The following is a 13,452-nucleotide window of genomic DNA, read 5'->3' on the forward strand; positions in this document are numbered from 1 at the left end:
AGACACACATGTAGGCAAGACACATGTATACTTTTTTTTTTTTTGCCTCAAATGTACAGAGATCTACCGGCCTCTGCCTTCTCAGTGCTGGGATTAAAGTCATGTGCCTCCATGCCCAGCTGTTTTATTTGTTGTTTTGAGACAAGGTCCCAGCCATACGATGGTGGCATACGCCTTTAATCCTAGCACTCAGGAAGCAGAAGCAGGTGGATCTCCGTGAGTTTGAGGCCAGGCTGGTCTACAGAGCAAGTTCTAGGACAACCAGAGCTGTTACACAGAAAAACCTTGTCTCAAAAAACCAAAATGTCCCACTAGGCAGCATTGGCTGGCCTGGAACACAGACCAAGCTGGCCTAAGACACATGTATTCTTAAAAACAAAAAAAAAAAAAAGATTGTTTATAAAATATTGTATAAGAGGCTGGACAGATGGCTTGGAGATTAAGAGCACTAACTGCTCTTCCAGAGGTCCTGAGTTCAGTTGCCAGCAACCACATGGGTGAGATCTGGCACCCTCTTCTGGCAGAACAGTCTGGACATTATAAATAAATAATTCTTTTAAAAAATTGTATGAAACCCTCAAAAACAATAAAATATATTTAAAAAAACAAACCAGAGCCCCTTTTCTTGTTGTAAATTTTTTTGAGACTCCCCTGTAGACCTATAGTTTTTAAGAAGACAAATGTGGTGTGTCCTCATAAGCCCAGCACTAGGGAGGCCAGGACTATAAATATAGTAGATAGTTTAAAGCGGTGGTTCTCAGTCTTTTTAATGTTGTGGCCCTTTAATACAGTTCCTCTTGTTATAGTGACCCCCCAACTATAAAATTATTTTCATTGCTACTTCATAACTGTAATTTTGCTACTGTTACGAATTGTAATGTAAATATCTGATATGCAGGGTATCTAATATGTAACCTCAACGTGGGGTGTGACCCACAGGTTGAAAACGTCTGTTAAGTCTAAGTCTTAGACTATCTAGCAAGGTTCCCATCTTAACAGACAGACAAACAAGAAGCTGTGCTAAAAGTGATGCTGGATTGCTGTGCATCCCCCTCCATGGAGATGCAAGCAAGTACCTGGTGTGCTTGTTTTATGTACAGGTATTAAAGTCAGAGTTGTAATTAGTATCTGTAAGTATAGGAGTTTGGAAGTGTTTATTTGGAATTACCATCTGTTTGTGAGTGAATTCTGGTTAGTATGTAGGTCAAAATGGGATCCTCCGGAACTTCCTGGTAGATACAGTGTAGGTGTTCAGTAAGTACCTTTCTGTTTGAGTGAGTTTGACCCCCTTTCTTTTGCAGTAAACAGATGGATCAGAAAATGTACAAAGTTGCAATGAAGTCTCTTAGGATTGTAGACTAATTTATTGTTAGAATGCCAGTCCCTGACTCTTTTGGGAATGTTTCTCTTTTAGCTTTTGTTTTGTTTTGTTTTGAGACAGGGTTTCTCTGCATAACTTGACTGTCCTGGAACTCACCCTGTAGACCAGACTGGCTTTAAACTCACAGAGATCCACCTGCCTCGGCTGAGTGCTGGGATTAAAGGCTTGCACCACCACCTCCCAGCTGGGATGTTTTTCTTATCATCAACTTTCAGATTGACTAATGTCCCTGACTGGGAGGTCTTATGGAATAGAAGATACAGAGCATGGATTCTAAAGGGGTCTTGAGTTTTAGGAAGAATCACCACGAATGCAGAATTAGTGTACTGCAGGTTTAAAAAGGACTTTAAGTCTGGAAAGGAGCCATATTTACAGCAGAGGACATATGCTTAGAGAAGTGAAATAGCCATTATCATAGCTGTAGTAGGACATATGTATATAGAAGTGGACTGGTCAGTGTCGTGGCTGTAGTGGGACATATGTATATAGAAGTGAACTAGCCAGTACTGTAGCCGTAGTCCAGAAGCCAGAGTCATTGTAGAACTTAGGTTGATGCATTACTTTTTTAAAAATCTAACTTGGATATTTTTAAATCAATATTTTAGATCTTTGAATTTTTTTATATTGGTCAGCTGAACTAGTAGTACTACCAGAAGTCTTAGAGTGAAAACTTTTATCTTAAAAGAAGCAAAGTCTCAGGACTGTGTGTTCTTCAGTGGTTAAGAATATGTACTCAGCATGTATGAGGTTCCAGCTTCAACTACCAGAAAGAGATTGATTTTTTTTCTGTTATTTCTAGGTTAAGTCATTAAATAAGGACATCGTATTTTGAAATATGATTAATCTCCTGATGCAGCATCAGAGGCTAACAACATTCATGGCCAAATCTAGGTATGTTGAAATTTACCTTAAAAGAAAGGACCAATCAACTTAATACTGTTTTGTTGAATGTAACCATGTTGAGTCTTGATTACTGACTTCCTCGTTCCCAGAAAATAAGTACAAATGACCTTAATTAAACAAACACAGTATTTCCTAGTGGAGAATATTCACACAGCCTGTGGAAGTTGATCTCAGGTGAAAGCTGCCTGTTGCTATTGAATATACTCAGATATCAGTGTTGTCCTTGGGGAGCATAAGATCACCTACGTGTGTGTCGATTTCTGGAGACGTGTGCTTATGAGAGCACATGGGTCTTTATTCAGTGTTTAAGGTGTCACAGCTGAGATGTGGCAACCAGATACTAATGTGCTATTCAAAAGTGAAAACTATCCAGCACCTCTCCTTTCCCTTTGTTAGGAGATTGTGGGTCAGAAGGAGGGCCTCGGAGATTTGAATAGAGATTTCACATCTTTTAGGGCAATGCACAGCTGTAGCAATCAGGAACTCTTACCAACTCTGAAAGTCTGCACTGGATCCACACAAGAATGGGCTTGTCCTCAGGCAGACGCAGGCAGACATGGTGGAGGAGGGACTCAGGGCACCCTGCCCCTTACTGCAGAACTGTTTCTTACTGATAGAGTCAGAGAGAGGAGGAGTCAGTTGGCATCCACTGGTGACCCCATCATGTTCCATTGTTTCCATTGTTAGTCCTAGTCCAGTAGTCACAGGTATGGTCCTGATTAAACTAAAGGAGTCACACAGCAAGACCAGATGTCATGAGTCTCGGAAGGGACAAGTTGGAAGGAAGAGTGTACTCAGGGAAGGAGGAGTATACTCAGGGAAGGAGGATGGTGAAGAGGTAGGGGAAGAGAACAACCTGAGTGCATTGTGCACATCAACAAAACTGTCAAAACTCTAATTCAGTTTCTAAACAGGTCTCTTTCCCAAAGCTGGAATGTAAACCACTGCCTGTGTTCACCAGCTTGAGCTTTTCTCGAGGACTAAGCCCCTGCTCTCATCATGTCAAAACCTTGTCCTGATTTTGCCCCCCCCCCCTTCATTTGTTGGCTAGCCCTCTTCTTTGTTTCTTTCCTATTACCAATATCTTGTCATATCTTTGTCTCCCTTACTCTGACACCCTAGGTCAGATGACCCCTCTGACTGCTGGATGCCACTAATAAAGGGCGTTGTCTTGTTGTCTTGTCTGTCCCTCATTCTCTGCTGCGGTCGCCTCATCTAAAAACCCAGCTTTATTCAGTCCAACTTCAAAAGTCCCCATAGTCTATTCAGTCTCAAACTTACTTCAAGGGCTGGAGAGATGGCTCAGTGGTTTACCTGCTCTTCCAAAGGTCCTGAGTTCAATTCCCAGCAACCACATGGTGGCTCACAACCATCTGTAATGGGGTCTGGTGCCCTCTTCTGGCCTTCAGGCATATACACAGACAGAATATTGTATACATAATAAATAAATAAATATTTAAAAAAAAATTACTTCAAAGTCCAAAGTCTCCTCGGAGATGCATGACAATCTCTTAACTGTAATCACCTATAAAAACCAAAATAAAAAAGCAGATCACATACTTCAACATATAATGTCACAGGATATACATTTGGATAATATTCCAAAACATAGAGAAGGGAGCATATCAAGGACATATTAGACCACAGCAAGAGCAAAAACCAGATGGGCAAACTCCAAACTCTGCATCTTTGCATCTGATGTCAAAACGCTCTTCAGGTCTCCAGTTCTGTTCAGATTTGTTTACAACTTACTTCTTTTGGGCTGGTTCCACTCCCTGTTAGTAGCTCTTCTCCTCAGGTATCCCATGACTCTGGCAGTGGAGTGCTTTAGCACTGCTTAATGGGGCATACTAGTAGGAGCACGGAAGACAGATGCTAAGAGCTATTTGAACTGACTGAGGCTCACTCAAGAGGTTTCAGAGGAGAATTTTAGTATGTTGTCTAGAGATCATTCTTGTGATATTTTAGTGGAAAAAAAGTGGCTGCCTTTTGCCCTTGTCTGAAGAGTTTTCCCAAGGCTAAAGTGAAGAATTTTGGGTTAATGTATCCTGCAGGCAGGTGAATTTTTTTTTTTTTTTGGTTTTTCGAGACAGGGTTTCTCTGTAGCTTTGGTGCCCGTCCTGGAACTAGCTCTGTAGACCAGGCTGGTCTCGAACTCACAGAGATCCGCCTGCCTCTGCCTCCGGAGTGCTGGGATTAAAGGCGTGCGCCACCACCGCCCGGCAGGCAGGTGAATTTTAAGTGCACGTCTGACTAGCTCCCTTCCATAGTTAAAATGAATATGTTTAAGGAGGACAGGGAAAGAATGACATAATTTTAAGATTTTCAAAATGTTTCTATCAGTTATACCTTTTTTTTTATTATTATTATGTATACAGTATTCTCAGTATTCTGTCTGCATGTATACCTGCAGGCCAGAAGAAGGCACCAGATCTTATTACAGATGGTTGTGAGCCACCATGTGGTTGCTGGGAATAGGCAGTGCTCTTAACCACTGAGCCATCTCTCCAGCCCCAGTTATACCATTTGTAAACTTAAAAATATTTTTCTCTTTTAATAATTTGATACTTATCAATCAAAAACTTAAAACATATATAGAACATGTGCTACGTTAAATAGTGTGTTAGTGCCCTAGGGAATGAAGAAGTGGGGATACCTGTCTTCAGAGATCACAGCAAAATTAGTTGACTAACACAGAGAACACCTTAAAAGACCATGCCGTTTTACTATGAGAATACTGCAGGTTACATTCTTCTAGGTTTATATGATAGTACAATTTTTCATCTTAATTTTAATTGCCAAGCATTCTTTACCTTAGTGTAATATAGTTCACTTAGTTCAGAAATAGCCTAAAGTACCTACTTACTGTTGAACATTAGAAAGGATGAGTAAGGCCCACTCCTGCTGGGAAGGAGCTCATAATAGAGGGAGAACAGTATGTAAGTGGATAGCCATCCACAATTTCTGCTAAAGACAAAGCGATGTAGGTGCAGTTGGACAACCTAGGGTGCTTAGATGGTGTTGTGTGAAAATTCTAATTAATCTGATAGTTTGGCATCAGGAAAAGTTTCACCTCAGGAAAGGGAAGCTGCAGACAGCTATTGTGGAAGGATGTGAGACAACAGCTGATGTGGGGATGGTAGTTTGTTTATTCTAACTAGAGGTAGGGGTAGTTAGAGCAGGGGAGAAGAGGGGTTGGGCTGGTATCTTACCCACGTTGAGGAGGCCGCTTGTGGTTCCCAGCCACCCAGCTAGCTTAGACCTGAAATAACCACACAGAAACTGTATTAATTAAATCACTGCTTCGCCCATTAGCTCTGACTTCTTACTGGCTAACTCTTAAATTAATTTAACCCATTTCTATTAATCTGTATATTGCCACGTGGCTGTGGCTTACTGACTAAAATTCCTAATGGCTATCTTCAGTGGCTCCATGACTTCTCTCTCTCCACCTCCTTCTCTCAGCATTCTGTTTAGTTTTTCCCCGCCTAGCTCTGTTCTACCCTATCAGGGCAAGCCAGTTTTTTTATTCATTAACCAATAATGAATATTAACCAATAAAAGCAACACATAGACAAAAGGACCTCCCATACCAGGGGGTTTGGTTTTGGTTTTTAAACCCTAAAGCAGTTAAAAAAACAAAAAACAAAACAAAACACTGAATTTAAACAGTTTTAATCACATCTGTGTTTGGAATCTTGTCTGGTTCCTGTGCATCTTTGCCTACCCCATGTAGCAAATGACAAATGTATTCTGCTTCTCTGGTTTGTTTAGAAGTAATGCTTTGACATTCTCCTTTATTGTCACCTCTGTGAGCTTTATCTGACCTTCTGTGGCAAAGGACTAAATAGACAAAATATATCACAAGTAAATAAACAAAGGTTGACCAGTGTTGTGTGTTTTATTCTACAGGTTGAATTAAATTGGTCTTCTTTCTTACTAATGTACTGTTTAAAGTTTGTTGTGTGTTGCTTGCCAATGAACTCTTGTCTAATAGGACACGTAAAAGGGACTACAATGAGTAATAAGAATCAAAATACCTGCTAGCTAAAAATGTAGCATCCATTTAAAAAATTGTACACACACACACACACACACACACGCGCGCGCGCGCGCACACACACACACACGCACGCACACACGCAGTCCTGGCTGGCCTGGAACTCTCCGTATGAATCAGGCTAGCTTCGGACTCCCAAGAGCTGGTTGTCTCTGCTGGTATTAAAGACATGTGCCACATGCCCAGCTTTTATTTTTTTAAAAGAAGGGACATGAAATTTCTGATAAGCCATAAAAGATTAGTTTCTTGTTGGATAGTGGTGGCACATACCTTTAATCCTAGGACTTGTGAGGTAGAGGAAGGTGGATTTCTGTGAGTCTGAGGACAGCCAGGGCTCCACAGAGAAACCCTGTCTCGGAAACCTCTCCCCCAATTAGTTTTTTGATTAACTATTGAATAATTGTAAGCTAATTGTTTAGCTAGTAGTACATGGTTTTAGAATAAGCAGACCTTTATAAGTTAAACTGGAAACGCTCATTTCTGAGGCATGTATCACCAAGCAGAATTGACCAGCTGGTTGAATGAAATTTAATTCTAAACATTAACATCATTGGGCTTTATTTTCTGCATCAAAGTATCATGCTTCTGTGTGGTGCTTTTTAGTCTTTTCCTGTTTTGCAACTTTTGTATCCTCGTATAATTTTCTTCAAATTATTTTCTGTGCAGTGCTCACATGGTCTTCTGAAGAAGCCATGGGTAGCTGTTGTAGCTGTCCAGATAAAGACACTGTCCCAGATAACCATCGGAACAAGTTTAAGGTCAGTAAAGCCAGCAAAACTATTTTGTTCTTCTTCTGCCTCCTTGGATGTACTTGAACACTAACTCATCTTGCCGTCTTTCTTTTTATTACCCAGAACCTTTTATTTCCCCACCTTTCCCACAGTCTGCCTTTTCTTATTTGATTGTAAATGGCACTTTCTTACTAACAATATGGATTATTGGTCCATTTCCCATTACTGTAACAAATGCCTCTGGCTCAATACTTCAAAAGAAAGAGGTGTGTCTAGCTTACAATTTTGAATAGAAGAGGTCAATCAACATAGCACTGGCCCTAACCAAGGACCCCTTTACTTGACTGCCTTGTGGTATAGTATCTCAGTGGCTTACACAACCAGAACTCTGAGAGACTGGGTTAGCTGGGGTCTCACCGATCCTATGTTGACCCTTTTGAGGGCACACTCCCAGTAACCTAAGGACCTCCCATATGCCCACCTCTTAAAAGTCAGTACCGCCACCTCAGCATTGCCACAGTGATGGCCAAGCCCCCGCAGATGAATGGCCATGGGGACAAACCATAACAGGAATCCTCCTTTAGTTTTCATTTGGTCCTTTGTGTCCCGTTGATCACATGATTGCGATAATCGTTTCTTTAAAACGTCATTTTCGAGTAGTCTTTGTAGTCTTACCCCTTGTCAACTTTCTGTCACTAACAAAGGCCTTATTTTGAAGAAGAGTTTTATTTGGGGTCAGCCTTGGAGGTTACAGTACGTGGTCTGTTAGCCTGCTGCTATGGGACGGCACAGTGAGACAGAGTGCTGTAGAGCAGTGTCATGGTCGGGATACAGAAAGGGACGCAGTGGGTCTTCAGAGACATGCCCACAGTGCCTGGAAGACACTTTATAAGTGCTGCCGCCACGGTCGGGGTCTATGGCTTTGACACTTAAGACGAAGGGAGATGCTTAAGATCCCAACAGCAGCATCATCATTTAGACATCTTCATGCATGCTTAAATGGATGGTTAATTTGTTTTTTGTTTGTTTGTTTGTTTTGGGGTCTTTTGTTTTTGTTGTTGCTTTTCGCTTTTTTTGTTTGTCATTTTTAGAGACAGGGCTTCTCTGACTGTCCTGGGACTTGCGTTGTAGCCCAGGCTGACCTCTAACTCAGAGATCTGCCTGCCAATGCCTCCTGAGTGCTGGGATTAAAAACTTACACCACCATGCCAGGTCATATTTTTTTCTTGATAAGACAGTCTTGCTGTGTATCCAAGTCTACCTTGTAGCCCCCAGTACTCTTTTTCGTCTCTAGCTGGATTGTAGGGCTTGTGCTACCATCTTTGGCTTGATTTCTTCACCGCACTTGGATTTACCCTGTGGTCGCTGCACAATTGGTCCTCTTTCTTCCTTCAGTAATGTGCTAAAATAGGCTAAATTCTTCCAGAGCTATTTAGTGTCACTTCCAGTCTGACCTCAGTGTGCTTGTCTTAGCTTCAGGATGGCATGTATCTTGCATGAGTTCCAGCTCTGTTACTTAACAGCTTTGCACTCTGGGGCAGTTTGTATGATTAGTAAGTCTTTCTACCATTGGTACAACGTTGACCTGTAGTCAGGGGTTGTTAGAAAAATTAAGTGGGGAAAGTACATGCAAATCTCCTGTTTGTGCCCAGGGGCATGACAGCGGCTCCATAAATATTACCCTTTATTCTTAGTCTTTGGCCATTTTCTTTGTTTGCAATGCTAGGAATGGAACCTAGGGCTTCATGCACGCTAGTCAAGTGGGCCATTAACCCAGCCATCTCTGGGTGTTTTCTGGAGCTTGGCATTATAGTCCTTTTTTTTTTTTTAGATGAACTTTGGGCCTGTCTTAATTTGACCTTTGTAAAGGTACTTTCTTTATTTTGTTTCAGCATTGTTTCTTCATATTGTGTTTGTATCTTGTGAGCCACCAGCTTTCCCTTTTGCTGGATTTCCTCTATAAAGTTAAAATCCCTCCTTACTGTTTTCAGCTGCCGTAGGCAGTCGTTGCTGCCTTGGCTAGTCTCTGCTACATTCATTTGTCAGCTCGTCTAGCATAGTGTGACTTGGTGTTTGTATCTTATTTCTCCAGTGGAAATGTAACTCTTTACACATGTGAGTGGCTATTATTTTATTGCTATATAGATCATACCCTACACACATTGACAGGTGGATGAACTAGCAAGTGAAAAAATAAGTTGATATAATTATCAGCAGTGCATTTTTCTGAAAGTTGGTGAAATGTTTAAGATGCTATTATTTCTTTTTAGGTCATTAATGTGGATGATGATGGGAATGAGCTAGGCTCTGGCATAATGGAGCTTACAGACACAGAACTGATTCTATACACCCGTAAGCGTGATTCAGTAAAATGGCACTACCTCTGCCTGCGACGTTATGGCTATGACTCAAATCTCTTTTCTTTTGAAAGTGGTCGAAGGTGTCAGACTGGACAAGGTAGGTAAAGCCTTCATTTTCTTCAGATACATTTGAAACATTATGCTTTCAGTTATTCTGTGTACAGCGTTTCATTTCTGTGAGGAAGGCTGGGAATGATGATGACACATGCTCGCTTGTACACCTAGCCCTTGGGAGGCAGAAGCAGGAGGATTCTTGCAAACTCTACATAGCGAATTCCAAGCCGGCCAGGTTTAAAAAGAAAGACCCTGTGCCAATAAATAAATTCCCCACAAAACTCCCAAACAGAATGGTTAAAAAAAAAAAAAAAGAAAGAAAATTATGGCTGGGCAGGGATGGCACACCTCTTTAATTCCAGCACTCAGAAGGCAGAGGTAGGTAGATCTTGGAATTTGAGGCAAGCCTGGTCTTACAGAGTGAGTTCCAGAACAGCCAGAGTTCCACAGTGAAACCTGTCTCAGTTTTTAAAAAAAGAGAGAGAGAAAGAGAGGAAAGAAAGAAAGAAAGAAAGAGAAAAAGAAAATAGATTAATGTCCATTCATTTATCAAGCATGCACTAAACACTTTGCCCTTGGTAGAAGTAAAATAGCTAAGTATTATTTTTGGTCCTAATTCTTGGGAAAGCAATGTAAACACGGGAGTCAGATAGAACATGGTTTTATTTTTTAACTAATTAATAATAATGATGATAATAATTTTGACTCCCTACTAATGGAGTAGCTTGGGCAAGTTATATGCCTTCTATTGGAACTTTGTAGAGGGCAATGATAATGCCTGTCTCATGGGATTGTGATAGTGAACCAGGCCATGATTATAAAGCCCACAGGCAGGCCTGCTCGGTGGTGAGTGTTGCGTTGTTCCTGGTGACTGGACTCCCCCTGCTGTTAAAGCCTCTGGAGTATATGTGCAGATAGATCCCCTTTGCTCTGAAAGGTCCTGTAAACAAACTGAAATTATCTTAGCTTTATGGATTTATGCCTTGAAATAAGACGTCTATAATTGATTTATCAGAAGTTGTTTCTTCCTGTTGGCACATTAGGATGCTGTCTTAGTCGCTGTTCTATTGCTGTGAAGAGACACCATGACCAAGGCAAACCTTATAAAGGAAATATTTAACTGGGGCTGGCTTACAATTGTCTGCAGGGCAGGGGGCATAGTGCTGGAGCAGTAGCTGAGAGCCTTTCATCCTGATGCACTGGTGGCAGCAGAGATTGTGCTGACCTGGACTTTCGACACCTCAAAAACCCTTCCCAGTTACACACTCCCTCATGAGGCCATACTAAATCCTTAAACATTCCACCAACCAGGGACTAGATGTTCAAATATTTGAGCTAGGAGGCCTGTTTTTATCCAGACCACCACAGATGCCTATTTCACAAATTCTTTATCTTTGAGTTCTTATAACTTTTCAAAAATTTGTTACTGTATATTAATTATACATAAAATGGAGTTCATTGGCATTTTCATGCATGTTTATAATAAAATTTGATCATGTAGCCCCTCTTCCTCCCTTTTTTAGCTCCCACTGTTGCTGGTCCCTTTCTCTTTCCAGTTAGTCCCCATCTACTTTGATGTCATGGGGAGGGGATTTGGGAGAACTCCAATGAGTTTATCATTAGAGTCTTTTACAGGAACATGGATGAGGGTTTGTTTACCGGAGCACAGGTACCTTACTGTGCCTTCACCATTGATAGAATGTCCTTCTGTCCCACATTAACCATTAACTCGGTAGAAATCCTAGACCCCCTTGAGCCAGTTCCCCTACCCCATGACAGGGTATGCTGATGGGTCTAGTAAGTTCAGTCCTTATGCATATAATCACGGCTGCTGTGCATTTAAGAGTGCAGCAGCTTGTTGTGCCTGGAAGTCAACATTCCATCCCAAACTCCTTGCCCTTTGGGTCTGACAGTTTTCTGCCCTTTCTTCTGTGCAGTTCCTGAGCCTTGGAGGTGTTATACAGGTGTCCAATTACAGCCGGGTGTCCCGCAGTCACTTGTCCTCTGTCCTTTGGTCAATCCCTGCAGTCACTGCTGACCACTGCTCTTGTGACTATGTTTCCCTCTTGATTTATATTTGTAGGAATCTTTGCTTTTAAGTGTGCCCGTGCAGAAGAATTATTTAATATGTTGCAAGAGATTATGCAAAATAATAGTATAAATGTGGTGGAAGAGCCTGTTGTAGAAAGAAATAATCATCAGACAGAGTTGGAAGTCCCTAGAACCCCTCGAACACCCACAAGTAAGTAGACATTTTCTCTCTCATTTTGCATGTCGGACACTTATAAGGTACAGGTTATGGACATTTAATCTATAACAATTAGAAATGATCATCAACAACAAAACCCCTGTTAGCTTTAGTGACAAACATTTTAAAAATGAAAACATTAAATATCGCACATTACCTAAAATGTGAGTTAAAAGCCAGGTGTATAGCTCAGTGTTGAAATGCTTGACTGTGCTGGGGGGAATGATGTTTTATCATCAGTGCTGCCAGAAAGACCAGTTAGCTGATAAAGTAAGATTGGATGCGCTGCTGTTTGTGCTCTAGCTTCTGTGTGTCCTGACAGGAATGTCACTCATTTTTATTCTCTGCCCTACTCCCATATCCTGCCTTTCTCCTCAGCTCCAGGGTTTGCTGCTCAGAACTTACCTAACGGATATCCCCGCTACCCCTCATTTGGAGATGCCTCATCCCACCCCTCCAGCCGGCATCCTTCTGTGGGAAGTGCTCGCTTACCCTCAGTCGGTGAAGAGTCTACCCATCCTTTGCTCGTGGCCGAGGAACAGGTAAGCAGCTGCCATTGAGTACCAGCAAAACTGTTTGTGCAGTATTGTGTTGTTGTGTTAATACTTGGAGCTATTATTCATTGTGATTTTTAGCTTCCACTGTGAATTACTTCTGCATTGAAGATTGGAGAAATGGCATGTATTTGCTATTGTGCTGAAATATGTACAGATGTAAGGGGAGCCTAATTTTTTTTTCTTTTTTCTTTTTTTTTCTTTTTTTTTTTTGAGAAAGGGTCTCACTATGGAGCCCTGGCTTGTCTGGAACTCACAATAGACCAAGCTAGCCTTGGACTCCCAGAGAGATCTGCCTGTCTCTGCCTCCTGAGTACTGGAATTGAAGAGCCTTCTGAGTAGTTTGCATGTCTGTAGAGAGGTACATTTGTCGATGAAGAGAGACAAACTCAGTCAGTTCTTAGTGATTTAGAGTTTATCCTACTTTTGATGTCTTAGTCTTTGTTACCAGTGAACTATAGGTGCAAGGGTAGATTTTGGCATTGAAGTTGCTTGGAGCTATTTAGTGTTCCTCACTAGTTCAAATGTGGAACCACGTATTTGTTTGAGCGTTATATATATATTATCAGCTAAGTTTGTCTTTTCTAAGTTATGGTCATTTATCATTAAGGGATTTTTAGTGTCTTTAAATCAATTTTTGTGTTCTTTATGTAGTAAACATTGTTATATTGTTTACTATAATTACATTTTCCTCAATTTTGCATTTCATTTTTAATCCTAAAATTTTTTTGGTCTGGACCTCCAGGTATTTTTAGGTTCTCTTTCTAAAATACTCTTGAGCTTTTCTAAGTGGTAATGGTATCTTATTAGATGGTATCTACTTTCCATCTATGTATTTTATAGAACTCTTACATAGGGATTTTCTTTTTGTCAGGCCAGAGCATAAGGAAATAGTGATAAAATTACCTATTCTTTGTCAGTTCTTGTCATTTCTTATTTATTCTTTTTTTTTAATATTTATTTATTTATTATGTATACAACATTCTGCCTCGATGTATGCCTGCACGCCAGAGCAGGGCGCCAGATCTCAGTACAGATGGTTGTGAGCCACCATGTGGTTGCTGGGAATTGAACTCAGGACCTCTGGAAGAGCAGCCAGTACTCTTAACCTCTGAGCCATCTCTCCAGCCCCCTCATTTCTTATTTATTAACCAGGTTTTA

General features: G+C 41.0%; 1 protein-coding gene across 5 annotated transcripts in view; it reads left to right on the forward strand.

Annotated features, from left to right (window-relative positions):
* Nucleotides 1-13,452, forward strand: part of Frs2 (fibroblast growth factor receptor substrate 2) — a 78,045-nt gene that overhangs the window by 58,289 nt on the left and 6,304 nt on the right. For 3 of the 5 annotated variants that reach the window (XM_041667072.1, XM_041667063.1, XM_041667055.1), the window contains 5 exons: nucleotides 2,181-2,272; nucleotides 7,011-7,102; nucleotides 9,346-9,532; nucleotides 11,573-11,731; nucleotides 12,116-12,279. In XM_041667072.1, the coding sequence (XP_041523006.1) occupies nucleotides 7,037-7,102; nucleotides 9,346-9,532; nucleotides 11,573-11,731; nucleotides 12,116-12,279 (576 nt within the window). In that variant the 5' untranslated portion in view covers nucleotides 2,181-2,272; nucleotides 7,011-7,036. The remainder of the gene's footprint in view (nucleotides 1-2,180; nucleotides 2,273-7,010; nucleotides 7,103-9,345; nucleotides 9,533-11,572; nucleotides 11,732-12,115; nucleotides 12,280-13,452) is intronic. The other 2 variants (XM_041667079.1, XM_041667088.1) reach the window with 1 other exon arrangement.

This window comes from Microtus oregoni, unplaced genomic scaffold (genome assembly GCF_018167655.1).
Source record: "Microtus oregoni isolate MIOR12 unplaced genomic scaffold, Mior012 000001F_ref0000356, whole genome shotgun sequence".
Lineage (NCBI taxonomy): Eukaryota > Metazoa > Chordata > Mammalia > Rodentia > Cricetidae > Microtus > Microtus oregoni.